Source organism: Erythrolamprus reginae, chromosome 10, assembly GCF_031021105.1.
Source record: "Erythrolamprus reginae isolate rEryReg1 chromosome 10, rEryReg1.hap1, whole genome shotgun sequence".
NCBI lineage: Eukaryota > Metazoa > Chordata > Lepidosauria > Squamata > Dipsadidae > Erythrolamprus > Erythrolamprus reginae.
This window is the reverse complement of record NC_091959.1, coordinates 45360829-45382149: the sequence shown is the minus strand read 5'-3', so window position 1 is coordinate 45382149 and position 21321 is coordinate 45360829. Positions and strand designations below refer to the sequence as shown.

General features: G+C 45.8%; 1 protein-coding gene across 1 annotated transcript in view; it reads left to right on the top strand.

Moving 5' to 3' along the window:
* GCN1 (GCN1 activator of EIF2AK4) overlaps positions 1-21321 on the top strand; it is an 88185-nt gene that overhangs the window by 28868 nt on the left and 37996 nt on the right. The window contains exons 21-36 of the mRNA XM_070763101.1: positions 53-231; positions 1440-1533; positions 3940-4053; positions 5381-5579; positions 6224-6379; positions 7359-7540; positions 9475-9555; positions 10521-10664; positions 10805-10932; positions 12214-12403; positions 13585-13655; positions 13848-14013; positions 14866-15060; positions 17363-17609; positions 19322-19443; positions 19677-19791. Coding sequence (XP_070619202.1) covers positions 53-231; positions 1440-1533; positions 3940-4053; positions 5381-5579; positions 6224-6379; positions 7359-7540; positions 9475-9555; positions 10521-10664; positions 10805-10932; positions 12214-12403; positions 13585-13655; positions 13848-14013; positions 14866-15060; positions 17363-17609; positions 19322-19443; positions 19677-19791 — 2383 coding nt within the window. The remainder of the gene's footprint in view (positions 1-52; positions 232-1439; positions 1534-3939; positions 4054-5380; positions 5580-6223; positions 6380-7358; positions 7541-9474; positions 9556-10520; positions 10665-10804; positions 10933-12213; positions 12404-13584; positions 13656-13847; positions 14014-14865; positions 15061-17362; positions 17610-19321; positions 19444-19676; positions 19792-21321) is intronic.

The following is a 21321-nucleotide window of genomic DNA, read 5'->3' as shown; positions in this document are numbered from 1 at the left end:
TGGTGAGAGGAGACCCAAGACCCAATGTTCTTCTGTCTTTTCCCTCTTGTAGTCCTCTCTGAATGCAGTTGGCTTGGTCTCGGTCCTCCTACCTGCCAAAGTCCTCCCCCAGTTGATCAGCACCATTTCTGCCTCCCTGGAAAATCCGGCTTTATGTCTCGTGACACAAGAAGAATTCGCGATCATGAAGATGCCGGAAGGGGAACTCTACGACAAGTCTATCTTGCACAGGTCAGTAGGAAGCCTTGGCAGGTTTGTAGGTGGCAGGATATGGTAGAATCGCCGTCAGGTGTGAAAGAAAGAGAGTGAAGACAGCTCCCCCCTCCTAAGAGCTCCCATAGTATATTGTAGATGGAGGGAGTAGAGCCTTGAGTCTGGCAAGATTCTGTCTATGGGAGCAAAACAATTAAGGAACTAAGCTTGGAAGAATCCCTATGCGTCACTGGGGGGGAGCAGTAAAAAACAAAATTGAGCTCCTTTCAGGGAAAGAAGCAACAGAGGTCAGACTCCTCCCTTTAGAATTCCTAAATTTCTGCCATTTTCTGCCATTTCCTCCCAGGGGTTTCCTAGAGAGGCCCCAGGGAGGCTTCTCCCCGCCCTTTCCGGCCCTGTTTCCTCCCAGGAGATTTATACAGAGGCCCCTTGGAGGCTTCTCACTACCTTTTCCAGCCCTGTTTCCTCCCAGGAGATTCTTAGAATGGCCCCACAGAGGTTCTTTGCACATTTTCTGGCCCTGTTTCCTCCCAGGAGATTCCTAGAGAGGCCGCACGGAGGCTTCTCTCCACATTTTCCGGCCCTGTTTCCTCCCAGGAGATTCCGAGAGAGGCCCCACGGAGGCTTCTCTCCATATTTTCCGGCCCTGTTTCCTCCCAGGAGATTCCTAGAGAGGCCCCACGGACGCTTCTCTCCACATTTTCCGGCCCTGTTTCCTCCCAGGAGATTCCGAGAGAGGCCCCACGGAGGCTTCTCTCCATATTTTCCGGCCCTGTTTCCTCCCAGGAGATTCCTAGAGAGGCCCCACAGAGGCTTCTCTCCACATTTTCCGGCCCTGTTTCCTCCCAGGAGATTCATACAGAGGCCCCTTGGAGGCTTCTCCCCGCCTTTTCCAACCCTGTTTCCTCCCAGGAGATTCCTAAAGAGGCCCCACGGAGGCTTCTCTCCACCTTTTCTGGCCCTGTTTCCTCCCAGGAGATTCCTAGAGAGGCCCCACGGAGGCTTCTCCCCGCCTTTTCCGGTTACAGTTTCGGAGGTTTGGGTTTGTAAGTGGAAAATGGTTCTTGAGAAGAGTCAAAAAAAATCTTGAACACTCGGTTCTTATCTAGAAAAGTTCGTAAGTAGAGGCGTTCGTAAGTAGAGGTACCACTGCACAGACTGTCTTATGCCCTTGGCTGTTTGGTTGATCCATGCATTTGAAAGGGCGACGTTACCTCTCATTTCAGTGCCCAGCAGGACAGCCTGAAAAAGGCCAACATGAAGAGAGAGAACAAGGCCTACTCTTTTAAGGAGCAGATCATCGAACTGGAACTCAAGGAGGTATGGTCTGGTCAGCCGGCAGGGAGAGAAGTGGCCGGTGTGTTTGTGTGAGACGCTAGTCTGGAATTGACCTGGATTCAAACACAGAAGAAGAACAGTTATAGATATTGGGTATTTCTACTTTAATGAAGGAAAAGGACCAGGGGAGACATGATAGCAGCCTTCCAATGTCTCAGGGGTTGTCACAAAGAAGAGGGAGTCAACCTATTCTCCAAAGCACCTGAAGGTAGAACAAGAAGCAATGGGTGGAAACTAAAGAAGGAGAGAAGCAACTTAGAACTAAGGGATATGCTGTGACCCGCCAGCAACCCATGTAGCTGGTAGCGGATTCCCTCCGAGATGAGGCCAATGAGGTGATGCCCAAGCAAGCCTGCGCAGCTGGCACCTGAGTATGCGCTATGTTTGCGCCGGTCGGTAGCTGTTCTGTCGAGCTCTCTGGTAGAATCCTCCCGAAAATGCACAGATACAAATTTCAGACACACACACATTTGAAAATTCAAAACAATGTTCTTTATAATGAAAATTCACTTAAACTAAGCCCTCCTTTTGGATAGCAAAGAGCACTCGGCTCCAAACAAACTGGTAATTTGTACAAGTCCCTTATCAGTTCTGAGATACTTAGCTTGCAGCTGTGAGGCAATTCACAGTCCTTCTTCTTTCACAAAGTGAAACACACTTTGCTCTGGTTTAGTTTCAAAGCGGGGGAAAATCAGCACACAAAGGTCGAAGTCAGCAATGCAGGCACGAAACACAACGATTAGATAATCCTCCACAATGGCCAAACCCACAGGCTGCTCTTTATAGCAGCCTCACTAATGACCACAGCCCCACCCAACCACAGGTGGCCTCATTTTCTCTTGTAATAATCCTTCAGTTGTTGCTGCCTATGCATCGCTCTCCACATGCGTGGCTGTATCATTAACTCTTGTTCTGAATCCAAGGAGGAGCTAGAGAATTGATCTCCTTCTGAGCTGTCTGCCACACTCTCCTCCTCCCTGTCACTCATGTCTTCTTGGTCAGAGGAGCCTTCATCAGCAGATTCCACCGGGAGCAAAACAGGCCTGCGGCATGTGGATGTCTCCCCCATATCCACAGTCCTTGGGGCAGGAGCTGGGCCAGAGCTAACCACACAACAGTAGCTGGGGCAGAACAGTGAGAACAATTAATCAGGGAAACGACTTCTCTCCAGAAGTTGTGAGTAAATCCCTGGAGGCTTTTAAAGAAGAGATTGAGCAACCATTTGTCTGAAAAGGGTGTAGGGCTTCCTGCCTTAAACCGGGGTTGGGCTAGACGAACTCCGAGGTCCCTTTTGAACGTTTATTATTTATTTATTTATTTATTTATTTATTTATTTATTTATCTAGTTAGTTAGTTAGTTAGTTAGTTAGTTAGTTAGTTAGTTAGTTAGTTAAGTTAGTTAGTTAGTTATTAGATTTGTATGCCGCCCCTTTCCATAGACTCGGGGCGGCTCACAACATAATAAAACAATTCATAACAAATCTAATAATTTACAATTTAAAAATTTAAAGTAGTTCAGAAAACCCCATTTTTAAGCAGACATACCTACAAACATACCATACATAAATTATATAGGCCCAGGGGAGATATCTCAATTCCCCCATGCCTGACGACAAAGGTGGGTTTTGAGGAGTTTACGAAAGGCAAGGAGGGTAGGGGCAGTTCTAATCTCTGGGGGGAGCTGGTTTCAGAGAGTCGGGGCCGCCACAGAGAAGGCTCTTCCCCTGGGTCCCGCCAACCGACATTGTTTAGTTGACGGGACCCGGAGAAGGCCGACTCTGTGGGACCTAATCGGTCGCTGGGATTCGTGCAGCAGAAGGCGGTCAAGGAGATGCCATGAAAGGCGTTGACGTTCTGTCCTCTTGTCCAATGTTTTTCAACCTTTTTTGAGCCGCAGCACATTTTTTACATTTACGAAACCCCTGGGGCACATTGAGCGGGGGGGTGGGGTGGGGGGCTAAAAAAAGTTTGGACAAAAAATTCTCTCTCTCTCTTCCTCCCTTTTGCTCTATTTCTCTCTCCCTTCCTTCCTCTTTCTTTCTCTCTCTCCATCCCTCTCTTTCTCTTCCTTCCTTCCTCTCTTTTTTGCTCTCTTTCTCTCTCCCTCCCTCCCTCTATGTCTTTCTCTCTCCTTCCCTCCCTCTCTCTCTCTCTCTTGCTTTCTTTCCCTTGTTCTCTTTCTCACTTGCTTTTTCTCTCTCTCTCTTGTTCTCTTTCTCTCTTGTTCTCTTTCTCTCTCGTTCTTTCTCTCTCTCTCTTGCTTTCTTTCTCTCTCTGAGCTTCGCGGCACACCTGACCATGTCTCGCAGCACACTGGTTGAAAAACACTGCTCTTGTCGACAAGACCTTGCCTCCCTGCCCACGAGATAAATGGTTCTCCATTTGCAGGAGATCAAGAAGAAGAAGGGGATCAAAGAAGAGATCCAGCTGACCAATAAACAGAAGGAGATGATGACCGCCCAGCTGGAGAAGGAATCTCAGATGAGGAAGCAATTGAAAGAGGTAATTCAGAGTCTTTTTTTTAAAAAAAGCAGCAACTATGCAACACTTAAGAAAAATGGAAGGAGTGGGGGAGAAGGAGAGAAAAGACAAGAGTTGCCGTCTCCATTTCTCAGTCCTCAAGGTCATAGTTGTCTCAAAGTTATTATTTATTATTATTATTTATTAGATTTGTATGCCGCCCCTCTCCGCAAAGTTGCTGCATTGTTCAGGGTGTCCAGCAAACCTGGAAATCGGAATGATCAGGGAAATTGGCGGTTCGGGAAAGATCAGAATTATCAGGGAATTCGATAAAAAAACCCGGAATAAATCGGGGGAAAACCAAACTGTATTGAAATAGTAATATAGAAACATAGAAGACTGACGGCAGAAAAAGACCTCCTGGTCCATCTAGTCTGCCCTTATACTATTTCCTATATTTTATCTTAGGATGGATCTATGTTTATCCCAGGCATGTTTAAATTCAGTGACTGTGGATTTATCTACCACGTCTGCTGGAAGTTTGTTCCAAGGATCTGCTACTCTTTCAGTGAAATAATATTTTCTCACGTTGCTTTTGATCTTTCCCCCAACTAACTTCAGATTGTGTCCCCTTGTTCTTGTGTTCACTTTCCTATTAAAAACACTTGCCTCCTGAACCTTATTTAACCCTTGAACATATCTAAATGTTTCGATCATGTCCCCCCTTTTCCTTCCGTCCTCCAGACTATACAGATTGAGTCCATGAAGTCTTTCCTGATACGTTTTATGCTTAAGACCTTCCACCATTCTTGTAGCCCATCTTTGGACCCGTTCAATTTTGTCAATATCTTTTTGTAGGTGAGGTCTCCAGAACTGAACACAGTACTCCAAATGTGGTCTCACCAGCGCTCTATATATTTGGATCACAATCTCCCTCTTCCTGCTTGTTGTACCTCTAGCTATGCAGCCAAGCATCCTACTTGCTTTTCCTACCGCCCGACCACACTGCTCACCCATTTTGAGACTGTCAGAAAATCGGGGAAAAAACCAAACTGTAGTCAAATGTTTAAAAGTCCGGGATAAATCATGTAAAAAACCCCAAAATGGATCACGCTGTTTGGCAGAGTCAAGCAAAAACGAGCGTAACTGGCAAGAATTTGCTTCCTCGGCCACCGATGTTTCTCTACGGCTTAGCCGTTTGGTATGACGTCATTGAGGACCGCTGCCTTAACTAGATCGCAAATTACAGGGAAATGTCACGGAAAAATCAGGGAATTTCAAAATGCTTTCCCCCTGGACACCCTGATTGTTTATTTATTTTCCCCAAAAAGGAACAACTGAACTCTGTTGTTCTATCATTCCCTTGCAGCTGGACGCTGAATTGGAATCAACCCTGGGCCTTTTCGACGCCGTTCTCAAGAGGAACCCGCCCAGCCTCTCCCAGTACATCCCGGCCCTCGTCGGCTGCTTCCTCCCTCTGCTCAAATCCCCGCTGGCCGCTCCAAGGATTAAAGCCCCTTTCCTTTCTCTGGTGTCGTGCGTGATGCCTGATCACTTAAAGACCTTTGGTGAGTCCAGTTTTGCAAACTCTGTTCGGCCCAATCAATCAGGCCGTTTGAACGGACAGAGTTTTTATCGCAAGCTAACGGGTGGCCCAACTCTAGGGCCCCGTGGGCCACTTCCGGATCGTGGCTTTTTGAAACGGCCTCAGCTTGCCGATGGAGCTGTGCGCATTTATTTATTTTATTTTATTTTATTTTACTTTATTTTACTTTACTTTACTTTACTTTACTTTACTTTACTTTACTTTACTTTACTTTACTTTACTTTACTTTACTTTATTATTTTATTTTATTTTACTTTACTTTACTTTACTTTACTTTACTTTACTTTACTTTACTTATTTTATTTTATTTTATTTTACTTTACTTTACTTTATTTTATTTTACTTTATTTTATTTTACTTTACTTTACTTTACTTTATTTTATTATTTCATTTCATTTCATTTACTTTACTTTACTTTACTTTACTTTTTTACTTTACTTTACTTTACTTTATTATTGGATTTGTATGCCGCCCCTCTAGAAAAATTTGTAACTAGAGGAATTCTTAGGTAGAGGTACCACTGTAAATTAAAAGGGCCGGTTTGAACTGCCAGCTGTTTGTGTTACCTCTGTGCCATTCCCTTTCTCAATTCCTTTCGTCTTTCAGGGACCGTAGCGAGCCACGTGACTCTGCGGATGATGAAACCCGAATGCGACTTGGACGAATCCTGGTGCCAGGAGGACCTGCCCACCGCTGTGAACCGAGTGATCAGTTTGCTGCACACACACACCGTGCTAACCCGGATAACCAAGGGAGAGGAGGGTGAGGCCTTTGATTTAACTTTCTCAACGTCGCCATGTGGAAGGAGGTTGCGAGTTCGATCCTAGATAGAGGCAGATATTTCTCTCTCTGGCCACAATGAGGATTTATCTGCTGAATAAAACTCCGTCCTGGCGACAAGGAAGTGCGCCCGGCCAGTAAAACACTCCTCTCCATTCAGTTGCCCTGACTCCGCATTCTTCCTTAGAAACATAGAAGATTGACAGCAGAAAAAGACCTCCTGGTCCATCTAGTCTGCCCTTATACTATTTCCTGTATTTTATCTTAGGATGGATCTATGTTTATCCCAGGCATGTTTACATTCAGTTCCTGTGGATTCTACCTCCCTCCCTTCTTTTTCCTTCCTGCCTTCTCTTTCCTTCTCTTTCCTTCCTTCCTTCCTTCTTTCCTTCCTCCCATCCTTTCTCATTCATAGAAACATAGAAGATTGACGGCAGAAAAAGAACTCCTGGTCCATCTAGTCTGCCCTTATACTATTTCCTGTGTTTTATCTTAGGATGGATCTATGTTTATCCCAGGCATGTTTAAATTCAGTGACTGTGGATTCTTCCTTCCTTCCTTCCTTCCTTCCTTCCTTCCTTCCTTCCTTCCTTCCTTCCTTCCTTCCTTCCTTCCTTCCTTCCTTCCTTCCTTCCTTCGAAACATAGAAACAGAAGATTGACGGCAGAAAAAGACCTCCTGCTCCATCTAGTCTGCCCTTATACTATTTCCTGTATTTTGTCTTAGGATGAATCTTTGTTTATCCCAGGCATGTTTAAATTCAGTTCCTGTGGATTGACCAACCACGTCTGCTGGAAGTTTGTTCCAAGCATCTACTACTCTTTCAGTCAAATTAATATTTTCTCATGTTGCTTTTGATCTTTCCCCCCAACTAACCTCAGATTGTGTCCCCTTGTCATTGTGTTCACTTTCCCATTAAAAACACTTCCTTCTTTGTTTTTTCTCGCTCTTCTGCTGCCAGGTCCCGTGCCATTATCGGGCCCGGCTTTTTCCTTAGTCTTTCCTCTTCTGAAGATGGTCCTCCTGGAGACGCCCAACGACAGCGAAGAGAAGGAGGAGCTGCTGGTGAAGGTTCTGCAGATCATCACCGTCCACGCTCAGCTGCGGTCCTCTACCAACGATGAGAACTGGCTGGTGGACGAGGTGAGACCCCTTTGATTCTTTCCCAAGGGATTGACCGCCAAGAGGCGTAAAATTGGACATGGTCATGTGGCTTTCTTAATCACCACCAAGGACGTTTGGCCATAAATTCTGGGCTTAGTGATGGTTGGTTGTAAGTTGAGGACCTCCGTTAACTCTGATTTTTCTTTTCTTTTTCTTCCTTACATTTCCCCCTCCTTTCTCATATGTTTCTTCTTCTTTTTCACATTTTTCATCCTCCTTTCTCACATTTCTCTTTCTTCTTTCTCACATTTTCCTCATTTCTTTCTCAGGTTTTTCTCATTTCTTTTTCATGTTTTTCTTCCTCCTTTCTCACATTTTTTCTCATTTTTCTTACATTTTTCTTCTTTCTCACATTTTTCATCCTCCTTTCTCACATTTCATGTTTTTCTTACATTTCTTTCTTCTTTCTCACGTTTTTCTCATTCCTTTCTCGTGTTTTCTCGTTTCTTTTTTGCGTTTTTCTTCCTCCTTCCTCACATTTTTTATCCTCCTTTCTCACATTTCTCTTTCTTCCTTCTCACATTTTCCTCATTTCTTTCTCATGTTTTTCTTCCTCCTTCCTCACATTTTTTCTCATTTTTCTTACATTTTTCTTCTTTCTCACATCTTTCGTCCTTCTTTCTCACATTTCATGTTTTTCTTATTACATTTCTTCTTTCTCATGTTTTCTCATTTCTTTTTTGCGTTTTTCTTCCTCCTTCCTCACATTTTTCATCCTCCTTTCTCACATTTCTTCTTTTTCACATTTTCCTCATTTCTTTTTCACGTTTTTCTTCCTCCTTTCTCACATTTCATGTTTTTCTTATTTCTTACATTTCTTTCTTCTTTCTCACGTTTTTCTCATTTCTTTTTCCACATTTTTCTTCCTCCTTTATCATTTTCTCCTAAACTATTCTGGAAAACATGAAAGTCCCACAGTTTCATGGCTTTTGTGTTGATCTCCAGAAATATTTTATTACAAAAGCTTTCCCTTGAATCAACTTGGCTAAAGGTTTCTATTTAAGAGTCCTCAACCTACGACCATTCATTTAGTGTCCTTTCAATGTTATGATGTCACTGGGGGAAAAAAATACATTTTATTTTCACACTTACGACCGTTGCAGCATCTCAAAATTTGGATGCTTGGCAACTGATCCCTATTTATGAATCAGGTGTCCCAGGTGGGAGGAGGGAGGAAATCATGTGACCTCCTTTTGTGACCCCCCTGACAAGCAGAAAAGTCAAGGGGGGAAGCCAGACTCACTTAACAACCATACGACTAACTTGACAAGCTGCCATGATTCACTTTGCAACATCGGCAAACAAGGTTGTAAAATGGGGGCGAATCTTCTATTATCTTCTGCCGCACGATAAGGTCTCACAGAGTCAGCCTTCTCTGGGTCCCGTCGACCAAACAGTGTCGTCTGGCGGGGCCCAGGGGAAGAGCCTTCTCTGTGGCGGCCCCAGCCCTCTGGAATCAACTCCCCCCAGAGATCAGAACCACCCTCACCCTAAGTTACTCAAAACCCACTTTTGTCACCAGGTGTAGGGTAACTGATAATACCCTTAGGCTATTAAAGTTTTGTGTATGGTATGACTGAGCTGTACGGTTTTAATGTTATGGGTTTTAAATGTTGTTTTAATGTATTGGGTTTGTTATATTGTAAGCCACCCCGAGTCCTCGGAGAGGGGCAGTATACAAATCTAATAAATAAGTGAGTGAGTGAGTGAGTGAGTGAGTGAGTGAGTGAGTGAGTAAGTGAGTAATTGAGTGAGTGAGTGAATGAATGAATGAATGAATGAATGAATACAATAGTTCTTGTTTAGTGGCGGAAATGTTGGGCTCGATTGGGGTCATAAGCCAGAGGTCTAGTTACCTTTGCAGTCCACTAGCAACCAGATTTTTCTCTCTGTTTTCTGTGGCCAACATCCAGAACGGTCCTGAGTTACTTCCTCGTACGGACATGCTGTTGCTCTTGACTAAAGTTATCGGGACGGGATCGCCACGCGTACAGGTCAGTGGGTCACCTCTTTGAACAGAGAAGCGACTAAAAACTACTAAAATTTAACTAAGCTTTCGTTAGTCCCCTACTAACGTAGTCAGGGTGTTAACATCCCCATTGAAGACAGTTGATTTTAGATAATGCTGCTCACTTTGCTCGTTGTCCGCATCACAGGCCCACGGCCTTCCTTCCCTCCTGTTGCTAGCTTGGTCATGTAAACAGGTGTATACACACACACACACACACTCACTTATACATTTAAAAGAGAGTCCTGCTTTAATGTAGATCAGGGGTCGGCAAAGGTGGTTGGTTATGACCTATAAAGCCCTTCATGGCATCGGGCCAGAATATCTCCAGGACTGCCTTCTGCTGCACGAATCCCAGCGACCGGTTAGGTCCCACAGAGTTGGCCTTCTCCGGGTCCTGTCGACTAAGTTTGGCGGGACCCAGGAGAAGAGCCTTCTCTGTGGTGGCCCCGACCCTCTGGAACCAGCTCCCCCCAGATATCAGAGTTGCCCCCACCCTCCTTGCCTTTCGCAAGCTCCTTAAAAACCACCTCTGTCGTCAGGCATGGGGGAATTGAAATTTTCCCTTCCCCCTAGGCTTATAGAATTTATACATGGTATGCTTGTATGTATGATTGGTTCTTTAAATTGGTTTTTTTTAGATTGTTTTGAATATTAGATTTGTTTACATTGTCTTTTTATATTGTTGTTAGCCGCCCCGAGTCTTCGGAGAGGGGCGGCATACAAATCAAATCAAGAAAGAAAGGAAGGAAGGAAGGAAGGAAGGAAGGAAGGAAGGAAGGAAGGAAGGAAGGAAGGAAGGCTCTTCTATGACATGTGGACTTCAACTCCCAGAATTCCTGATTGGCTCAGGAATTCTGGGAGTTGAAGTCCACAAGTCATAGAAGTCATCTTTGCCCACCCCTGGTCTAGATAAGTCCTCGCCTGATTAAAGCTCTTATTCTGGGCCAGGTTTTGGGTTCGGTGGCGCTGACCGCCCTGTGCGCCAGTAGCAGCGGCGAAGACGGCTGCGCTTACGCGGAACAAGAGGAGATCAACGTCCTACTTCAGGCCCTGCAGTCGCCCTGCATGAACGTTCGCGATGCAGCCCTCCGGGTCAGTGGGGAATCTCGTGGGCGTTGAGGGGACGTTGGGGGACAGGGTCTGAAGGTTTTGTCTGCCACTCAAATAAAAACGTTTGTTTCGTTATGGCGAGGGTGGCCTCTGCTTGTAACCGTCTTCTTCTTTGCCTGCAGGGTTTGATGGAACTCCAGATGGTCTTGCCTACTCCGGACAGCGATGAGAAAAATGGGATGAACCTTTTGCGGCGGCTCTGGGTGGTGAAGTTCGACAGGGAAGAAGAAATCCGCTTGCTGGCAGAGAGGTAGGTAAACCTCATTATCTATCTATCTATCTATCTATCTCTCTCTCTCTCTCTCTCTCTCTCTCTCTCTCTCTCTCTATCTCTCTATCTCTCTCTCTCTCTATTTATCTCTCTCTCTATCTCTCTATCTATCTCTCTCTCTCTCTATTTATCTCTCTCTCTCTCTCTCTTTATCTCTCTCTATCTCTCTCTCTATCTATCTCTCTATCTATCTCTCTCTCTCTCTCTATCTACAGTATCTCTCTCTCTATCTATCTACCTATCTATCTCTCTCTCTCTCTCTCTCTCTCTCTATCTATCTATCTCTCTCTCTATCTCTCTCTTTTTAATAGGAAAGTGAACACAAGAACAAGGGGACACAATCTGAAGTTAGTTGGGGGAAAGATCAAAAGCAACATGAGAAAATATTATTTTACTGAAAGAGTAGTAGATCCTTGGAACAAACTTCCAGCAGATGTGGTTGGTAAATCCACAGTAACTGAATTTAAACATGCCTGGGATAAACATATATCCATCCTAAGATAAAATACAGAAAATAGTATAAGGGCAGACTAGATGGACCATGAGGTCTTTTTCTGCCGTCAGACTTCTATGTTTCTATGTTTCTCTCTCTCTCTCTCTCTATTTATCTCTCTCTCTCTCTCTCTCTCTATCTCTATCTACAGTATCTCTCTCTCTCTCTCTCTATCTATCTATCTATCTACCTATCCTATCTATCTATCAATCTATGTATCTCTCTCTCTCTCTATCTATCTCTCTCTATCTCTCTATTTATCTCTCTCTCTCTCTCTCTATCTCTCTCTCTATCTACAGTATCTCTCTCTCTCTCTCTCTCTCTCTATCTATCTATCTATGTATCTCTCTCTCTCTCTATCTCTCTCTCTATCTATCTCTCTATCTCTCTATTTATCTCTCTCTCTCTCTCTCTCTACAGTATCTCTCTCTCTCTCTCTCTCTCTCTCTCTATCTACCTATCCTATCTATCTATCTATCTATCTATCTATCTATCTATCTACAGTATCTCTCTCTCTCTCTCTCTCTCTCTTTCTGTCTATCTATCTATTTTGTTTTGCCAAGTACTATTGGTGGTATACAAAGATATAATATCTATATACATGATACTAGTAAGAAAGAAACATAAGGACAGGGGATGGAAGGCATGCTGGTGCACTTATGCACGCCCCTTACTGACCTTTTAGGAATCGGGAGAGGTCAACAGTGGGGGGGTATATGGGTAAAGTTTCCGAAAGGTGACAACGCTCCAATCTCCCTGTCTCCCAGGCTGTGGGTGTCAATGGCTTTAGAGCTGCAACCGGACATCTGTTCCATCCTCATCAAAGACGTCATCCATCATGAGCAGGCGGTGCGCCAGGCTGGAGCGGAAGCCCTTTCCAAAGGGGTGGAGCAATATCGAAGCCAGACGAAGGACGTCATGGCCAAACTGATGGAGATCTATCAAGAGAAGCTCTACGTAAGCCCTGGTGGACGGGAGCAGGAGCCTGGCTGATCACCAGGGCCCCAGGTTACCCATGGGACACCCCTAGCGCTCGGAATCGATCCTTGGTGCGCTCGGAGCTTGGCGGTGTCCTTGAAGACATTTCATTACCCAACTATGTAACATCATCAGTGCCAGAAGGGAATGGGGTTTGCGGACAGGAGAGAGGAAAGAGAAGGAAAGAAAGAGGAATGGAAAAGAAGGGGGTGAAGGGAAGGGAAGGAAAAGAAAGGGAAAGGAAAGGGAAGGAAAAAGAGGAGGGAAGAGGAAGGAAAGGAACGGAAGGAAGGAAGGAAGGGAAAGAAAAGGGAAGAAGGAAGGAAAGGGAAAGAACAAAAGGAAAAGAAGGAAAGGGAAAGGAAGGAAAAAGGAGAGGAGGGGAGGGGAAAGGAAGAAAGAAGGGAAGGGAAGGGAAGGGAAGGAACAAAAGGAAAGGAAAGGGAAAGGAAGGAAAAAGGAGAGGAGGGGAGGGGAAGGAAAGGAAACAGAAGGAAGGAAAGAAGGAAGGAAGGGAAAGAAAAGGGAAGAAGGAAGGAAAGGAAAAAACGAAAGGGAAAGGAAAGGAAAAAGAAGGAAAGGGAAAGGAAGGAAAAAGGAGAGGAGGGAAGGGGAAGGAAAGGAAACAGAAGGAAGGAAGGGAAAGGAAAGGGAAGAAGGAATGGAAGGGAAGGGAAAGAACAAAAGGAAAGAAACGGGAAGGGAAAGGAAAGAAAGGAAAAAGGAAAGGAGGGAAGGAGAAGGAAAAGGGAGGGAAGGTAAAGAGAAGGAAAAGGAAAAATAAGAAAATGGAAAGGAAAGAAAGGGAAAGGAGAAGGAAGGAAGGAAAAGGGGAGGAGGACGACAACAGTTGGGTCCTTGGTGCTCTCCGAACTTGATGGCTTTCTGACAGATATTTCATTATCCAATGAGCTAACATCATGAGTGCTAGAAGGGAATTGGCGTTTGCAGACAGGAGGGAGGAAGAGGAGGAGGGGAAACACAATAATTGCGAGGTTCGTGGTACTCTCTTTCTTTTGGACGTTTCATCACCCAACTAGATAACGTCATTAGTGCTAGAAGAGAGCGGGGTGCACGCTCTGTTTATACTCAAGGCAGGAGCCTTTTCAGTGTTGGCGGGAGCGTTCTTGATAGTTCCTAACTAGTTCATTCCTCCCCAGAGACCCCCACCAGTTTTGGACGCCTTGGGACGGGTCATCTTGGAGTCTCCCCCTGACCAGTGGGAAGCCAGGTAGGTCTACTAAGCCTTCTGATGCTTTCTCAGAAAATGGAACATGGAAGGACGGAAGGCTGAGTCAACCCTGAGCCTCTCAGGATCGAACTGCTGTCAGTGAGCGGAGTCAGCCTGCCCTCCTGCCTTCTAACCCCTGCGCCCCTCATATCTCTTGCCGATAACTCTTTGATGTTGCCATGCTCTCTTCAGGTGCGGCATCGCTTTGGCCTTGAACAAGCTTTCCCAGCACCTGGAGAGCTCCCAGGTGAAGCCTCTTTTCCAGTTCTTTGTCCCCGACGCCCTCAATGACCGCCACCCCGAAGTTCGGAAGTGCATGCTGGACGCTGCTCTCTCAGCCCTTAATACTCACGGCAAGGTAGGTTGGCCTTCATCCAAAACCTCAGGTCTGTTGAGCTCGGGACGGTTTGACGGTACAGGGGACCATTAAACATTAGAGTGAAATTTGGGCATAGCTGGCAAAAGTCAGGAGAGCCCATGGCGTAGGGCAGTGGTTCTCACCCTGGGGGTCGGGACCCCTTTGGGGGTCGAACAACTGCTTCACAGGGGTCGCCTAAGACCAGGGGAAAAGACTTTTTCTTTCTTTCTTTCTTTCTTTCTTTCTTTCTTTCTTTCCTTCCTTCCTTCCTTCTTCCTTCCTTCCTTCTTTCTTTCTTTCTGTCTTTCTGTCTTTCTTTTTTTCTTTCTTTCTTTCTTTCTTTCTTTCTTTCTTTCTTTCTTTCTTTCTTTCTGTCTCTCTCTCTTTTTCTTCCTTCCTTCCTTCCTTCCTGTCTCTCTCTCTCTTTCTCTCTTTCTCTTTCTTTCTCTCTCTCTCTCTCTCTCTCTCTCTCTCTCTCTCTCTCTTCTTTCTTTCTTGGATTTGTATGCCGCCCCTCTCCGTAGACTCGGGGCGGCTAACAACAATGATAAACAATCCAATACTAAAATAACTAAAAAAACCCTTATTATAAAAACCAAACATACATACAGCCATACCATGCGTAAATTGTAAGGGCCTAGGGGGAAAGAGTATCTCAGTTCCCCCATGCCTGACGGCAGAGGTGGGTTTTTAGAAGTTTACGAAAGGCGAGGAGGGTGGGGGCAATTCTAATCTCAAATTAATTCTAATTTGTTTGAAGATTAAAGGTTTGGGGAAGATTGGTGGATTTCAGTAGCCGTGGGCAGAACAACCCACTTCCTCTGGCTCCTGTTTGTTGTTTTTTTAAATCAGGAGAGCGTCAACTCTTTGCTGCCAGTCTTCGAGGAGTTCCTTAAAAATGCCCCCAATGATGCCAGTTACGACGCCGTCCGGCAGAGCGTGGTCATTCTCATGGGCTCGCTGGCCAAACATTTGGACAAAAGCGATCCGAAAGTGAAACCCATCGTGGCCAAGCTGATCGCAGCGCTCTCGACGCCGTCGCAACAGGTGAATTCTCCTTGGCTTGGAAATGTGATGTTCTTACAGGTGTGGGCAACCCGGCTTTAGAACCACCTGCTAGCACAGTGAACCAGGAGCCAATGTTTCCTCCCTTTCTATTAACTTCCTCCCTCCCTCTTCTCCTTCCTTCCTTCCTTCCTTCTTTCTTTCTTTCTTTCTTTCCATCCTTCTTTCCTTCCTTCCTTCCCTCCCTCTTCCCCTCTTCCCCTCCCTCCCTCCCACGCTCCCTCTTTCCCTTCCTTCCTTCGTTACTTTCTCCCTCCCTCCCTCATCCCTCCTTCCTTCCTTCCTTCTTTCCTTCCTTCCTTCCTTCCTTCCTTCTTTCCTTCCTTCCTTCCCTCCCTCTTCCCTTCTCTCCCTCCCTCCCATGCCCCCTCTTTCCCTTCCTTCCTTCATTACTCCCTCCCTCCCTCGTCCCTCCTTCCTTCCTTCCTTCCTTCTTTCTTTATTTCCATCCTTCTTTCCTTCCTTCCTTCCTTCCCTCCCTCTTCCCCTCCCTCCCTCCCTCCCATGCTCCCTCTTTCCCTTCCTTCCTTCGTTACTCTCTCCCTCCCTCCCTCATCCCTCCTTCCTTCCTTCCTTCTTTCCTTCCTTCCTTCTTTCCTTCCTTCCTTCCCTCCCTCTTCCCTTCCCTCCCTCCCTCCCATGCCCCTCTTTCCCTTCCTTCCTTCGTTACTCCCTCCCTCCCTCGTCCCTCCTTCCTTCCTTCCTTCCTTCTTTCTTTATTTCCATCCTTCTTTCCTTCCTTCCTTCCTTCCCTCCCTCTTCCACTCCCTCCCTCCCACGCTCCCTCTTTCCCTTCCTTCCTTCGTTACTCTCTCCCTCCCTCGTCCCTCCTTCCTTCCTTCTTTCCTTCCTTCCTTCCCTCCCTCTTCCCCTTCCTCCCTCCCTCCCACGCCCCCTCTTTCCCTTCCTTCGTTACTCTCTCCCTCCCTCCCTCCCTCGTCCCTCCTTCCTTCCTTCCTTCCTTCCTTCTTTCCCTCCCTCCCTCCCTCTTCCCCTTCGTTCCTCCCTCCCTCTTTCCCTCCCTCCCTCCGTTGGAGAAATATCACATTGTAAAAGCAGCATTTACCTAAACATGATTACATCTCAATTAGATTTAAATAAATAAGTAAATTTCACACGAAAAAATAACCCCAAAAGAAGACAATCTCTCCTGCCCTCTTCCTCTTTTTAAAGCATCTCCCCTCCATCCCAAAAAAAATGGATGCGTTTTTGAAAAAAAGAACGAAAACCAGCTTTTCTTTCCAGAATTCTCGTTCATTCCTTCATTCGTTAGATTTCTGTGCCGCCTTTCTCCTGAGACTCAGGGCACGTCACAGCAATTAAATACAAAACATAGAAGAAATCTAATATAAAATACTCTAAAAACCTTAATGCTAAACCCCTCCCCCTAACTTAATTTATTATTCCAAAGCCCCATTATATTTAAAAACCAATCATCCACATTTATCCTATCATATCCATTCATAGGCCGGGGTAGAGGTTAAAATTTCAGTGGCCCCAGGCCTGTCGGCAGAGGTGCATTTTTAAGGCCTTGGGGAAGACTGGGAATCTCTGGGGGGGAGCTGATTCCAGAGGGCCGGGGCCGCCACAGAGAAGGCTCTTCCCCTAGGCCCCACCAGGCGCCATTGTCTACTTGACGGGACCTGGAGAAGGCCCACTCTGTGGGACCTAACCGGTTCCTGGGATTCATGCAGCAGAAGGTGTTCCCTTAAGTAGTCTGGTCCGATGACTATTCTTAGTATTATTATTTTTTATTATTTATTGGATTTGTATGTCGCCCCTCTCCGCAGACTCGGGGCGGCTAACAACAATGATAAAAAAAACAATATGTAACAATCCAATTAATAAAACAACTAAAACCCCTTATAATAAAAACCAAACATACACACAAACATACCATGCATAACTTGTAATGGCCTAGGGGAAGGAATATCTTAGCTCCCCCATGCTTGGAGATAAAGGTAGGTCTTGAGTAATTTGCGAAAGACAAGGAGGGTGGGGGCTGTTCTAATCTCTGGGGGGAGTTGATTCCAGAGGGCCGGGGCCACCACAGAGAAGGCTCTTCCCCTGGGGCTCACCAAACAACATTGTTTGGTTGACGGGACCCGGAGAAGGCCAACTCTGTGGGACCTTATCGGCCGCTGGGATTCGTGTGGTAGAAGGCGGTTCCGGATGTATTCTGGCCCAATGCCATGTAGGGCTTTAAAGGTCATGACCAACACTTTGAATATTAGCCGCCTTTTAGCCACCCGCCTAGAACCATCCGCTTTGGGGGCTTTTGCAGGTCCAGGAGTCCGTAGCCAGCTGCTTACCGCCTCTCGTGCCGGCAATCAAAGAAGACGCCGGCAGCATGATCCAAAAGCTGCTGCAACTTTTGCTGGAATCCGATAAGTACGCGGAGCGGAAAGGAGCCGCTTACGGGCTGGCCGGCCTGGTGAAAGGGCTGGGCATCCTTTCGCTGAAGCAGCAGGAAATGATGGCCAAGCTGACCGATGCGATCCAGGACAAGAAGAATTTCCGCCGGCGGGAAGGTGAGTCGAAGGGACCTCGTCCTTCCTCTCTCTCTCAACTTCTTGGAGGACCTTCAACCTTCCAGATTTAAGGCCCTAAATTGTTCCGTTCGGGTAAGATGTAGAATTCTAAGGCTTCGAGGTCTTCTAGTCTTTTTTTAAAAAGAATTTTTTTTACTTTTTCTCTTCAGTTTCCATATACATACAGTGGTACCTCTACCTACAAACACCTCTACTTACGAACCTTTCTAGATAAGAACCGGGTGTTCAAGATTTTTTTGTCTCTTCTCAAGAACCATTTTCCACTTACAAACCCGAGCCTCCGAAACTGTAACCGGAAAAGGCAGGGAGAAGCCTCCGTGGGGCCTCTCTAGGAATCTCCTGGGAAGAAACAGGGCCGGAAAAGGCGTGGAGAAGCCTCTGTGGGGCCGCTCTAGGAATCTCCTGGGAGGAAACAGGAAAGGGAAAAGGCGGGGAGAAGCCTCCATGGGGCCTCTGTAGGAATCTCCTGGGAGGAAACAGGGCCGGAAAAGGCAGGGAGAAGCCTCTGTGGGGCCTCTCTAGGACATGTTCCTTCCCCCTAGGCTTATAAAATTTATGTATGGTACGCTAGTGTGTATGATTGGTTTTAACTTGTGAGGTTTTTAAAATTAATTTAAATATTGGATTTGTTGTACATTGTGTTGCTGTTGCTGTGAGCCGCCCCGAGTCTGCGGAGAGGGGCGACATACAAATCTGATTAAACTTAAACTTAAACTCCTGGGAGGAAACAGGGCCGGAAAAGGCAGGGAGAAGCCTCTGTGGGGCCTCTAGGAATCTCCTGAGAGGAAACAGGGCCGGAAAAGGCAGGGAGAAGCCTCAATGGGGCCTCTCTAGGAATCTCCTGGGAGGAAACAGGGCCTCCACCCTCCCTGTGGTTTCCCCAATCGCATGCATTATTTGCTTTTACATTGATTCCTATGGGAAAAATTGCTTTTCTTACAAACTTTTTTACTTAAGAACCTGGTCACGGAACGAATTAAGTTCGTAAGTAGAGGTACCACTGTATAAATAAATAATAAATAAATACTTTATTGTCATTGTATGTATATACCCATACAGCAAAATTCACATGACACCCAAAGACCAGTAGCAACAAACACAACAATCCCCAAAATAACCCATGTCCCACCCACTCACAAATTCCCCAAATCACCCAAAACATCCACACAATAGACCGAGCAACACGCAAGCTCTCCGGATTCGAATCCCTGAAGGGTATGGCTAGCTGATGAGAGCTAAATAGCCTGAAATAGATCTCTACTAAGGTGAAAGGTCAAGGTGCCTCTCGCACATATATGTGCTAGTCATCCCCGACTCTAGGGGGCGTTGCTCATCCCCGTTTCAAAGCTGAAGAGCCAGCGCTATCCAAAGACGTTTCCACGGTCGTGTGGCCTGCATGACTCAATGCTAAAGGCGCACGGAACACTGTTGCCTCCCCACCAAAGGTGGTCTCTATTTTTCTACTTTTTTACGTGCTTTCAAATTCCTAGGTTGGCGGAAGCTGGGATAAGTAATGGGGGCTTGCTCCATTACGGGGCCCTTAGGCATTCGAACCGCCGAACCGCTGAGCTTTCTGATAGACAAGCTCGGCGTCTTAGCCCTTGAGCCATCGTGTCTCTTAGATCTGTACTAATCTCCGCGTATTTCTTTGTGGGTAAATATTTAGGCCGCTGTTTCTGTCCTCTTCCCAGGGGCCTTGTTCGCCTTCGAGATGCTCTGCACCATGCTGGGGAAACTCTTTGAGCCCTACGTGGTTCACGTCCTGCCCCACTTACTGCTGTGTTTCGGAGACGGCAATCAGTACGTTCGGGAGGTAAGTCATCCTTGGTTGGCAGTCCCCGGAAGAAGTAGGGACCTCAGGTTCCACAGAACCTTGGACGGTTCTGCTCAGATTCTGGTTGGCTTTAGAGGTCCCGGTAGGTCATCGGGTGCTTTGGTGGAGGAGTGGTGGGAATGCCCTTGAGGTTTCCTCAGTTAGACTCTTGTTTCTTCTTAGCTTAGAGTTTGATTTCCCTCCTCTTCCCCCATCTTTTTTTTTGGAATAAGGCTGCTGATGATTGTGCTAAAGCTGTGATGAGCAACTTGAGCGCCCACGGAGTCAAGCTGGTGTTGCCTTCTTTGTTAGCTGCTCTTGAGGAGGATTCGTGGAGAACCAAAGCCGGTAATAATTTGTGCCTGACCCTTTTATTATTATAATAATAATAATAATAATAATAATAATAATAATAGCGGAACAAAGCATTGCATGGACAGTTCTTGGAGAAGATTGAAGGCAAAGTGGATAAAGAAAAGACCTGGTCATGGCTTACAAGTGGAACACTCATAAAGGAGACAGAAGGACTAATACTGGCGTCACAAGAACAGGCCATTAGAACAAATGCTGTCAAAGCCAGAATTGAAAAATCAACAGACGATCCAAAGTGCAGACTCTGTAAAGAAACAGATGAAACAATCGACCACATACTCAGCTGCTGCAACAAGATCGCACAGACTGACTACAAGCATAGACATGATGCTGTGGCACAGATGATCCACTGGAACTTGTGCCGGAACTACCATTTCCCAGTGGCAAAGAACTGGTGGGATCATAAGTCTGAAAAAGTGGTCGAAAATGAGCAAGCAAAACTACTGTGGAACTTCCAACTTCAGACTGACCGAATTCTGAAGCATAACACACCAGACATTGTGATCATGGAGAAAAAGAAAGTATGGATCATCGACATCGCAATCCCAGGAGACAGCAGAATTGAGGAGAAGCAGCTAGAGAAATTAGTGAAATACGAAGATCTAAAAATTGAGCTGCAACGACTCTGGCATAAGCCCGTGAAAGTGGTCCCAGTGGTACTTGGCACGCTGGGCGCAAGGCCAAAGGATCTCAGCGGACATTTGAAAACCATTAGAATTGACAAAATCTCCATCTGTCAATTGCAAAAGGCCGCTTTACTGGGATCGGCAAACATAATTCGCCGCTACATCACGCAGTCCTAGGTGCTTGGGAAGCGCCCGACTGGTGATGAAATACGAAATCCAGCATAGTGATCTCGTTTGCTGTGTTGTACTGACATAATAATAATAATAATAATAATAATAATAATAATAATAATAATAATAAAAAAAAATACCAACAACAACAAACAACAAAATAATAATAATAATAATAATAATAATAATAATAATAATTAAAAAGGGGGAGATGCACTACTAACATCTCAGGCTTAGCATAAGACGTGATTTTTCAAGCAAGCAAAAAAGCCTGCAATTTAAAAGCCTCTTTCTATGAGACTCTTTTCTGAAAGCAAATACAGTGGTACCTCTACCTAAGAACGCCTCTACTTACGAACTTTTCTAGATAAGAACTGGGTGTTCAAGATTTTTTTGCCTCTTCTGGAGAATCATTTTCCACTTACAAACCCAAGCCTCTGAAACAGTAACCGGAAAAGGCAGGGAGCCTCCGTGGGGCCTCTCTAGGAATCTCCTGGGAGAAAACAGGGCCGGAAAAGGCAGGGAGAAGCCTCCGTGGGGCCTCTCTTGGAATCTCCTGGGAGGAAACAGGGCCGGAAAAGTGGGGAGAAGCCTCTGTGGGGCCTCTCTAGGAATCTCCTGGGAGGAAATAGGGCCAGAAAAGGCAGGGAGAAGCCTCTGTGGGGCCTCTCTAAGAATCTGTTGGGAGGAAACAGGGCTGGAAAAGGCA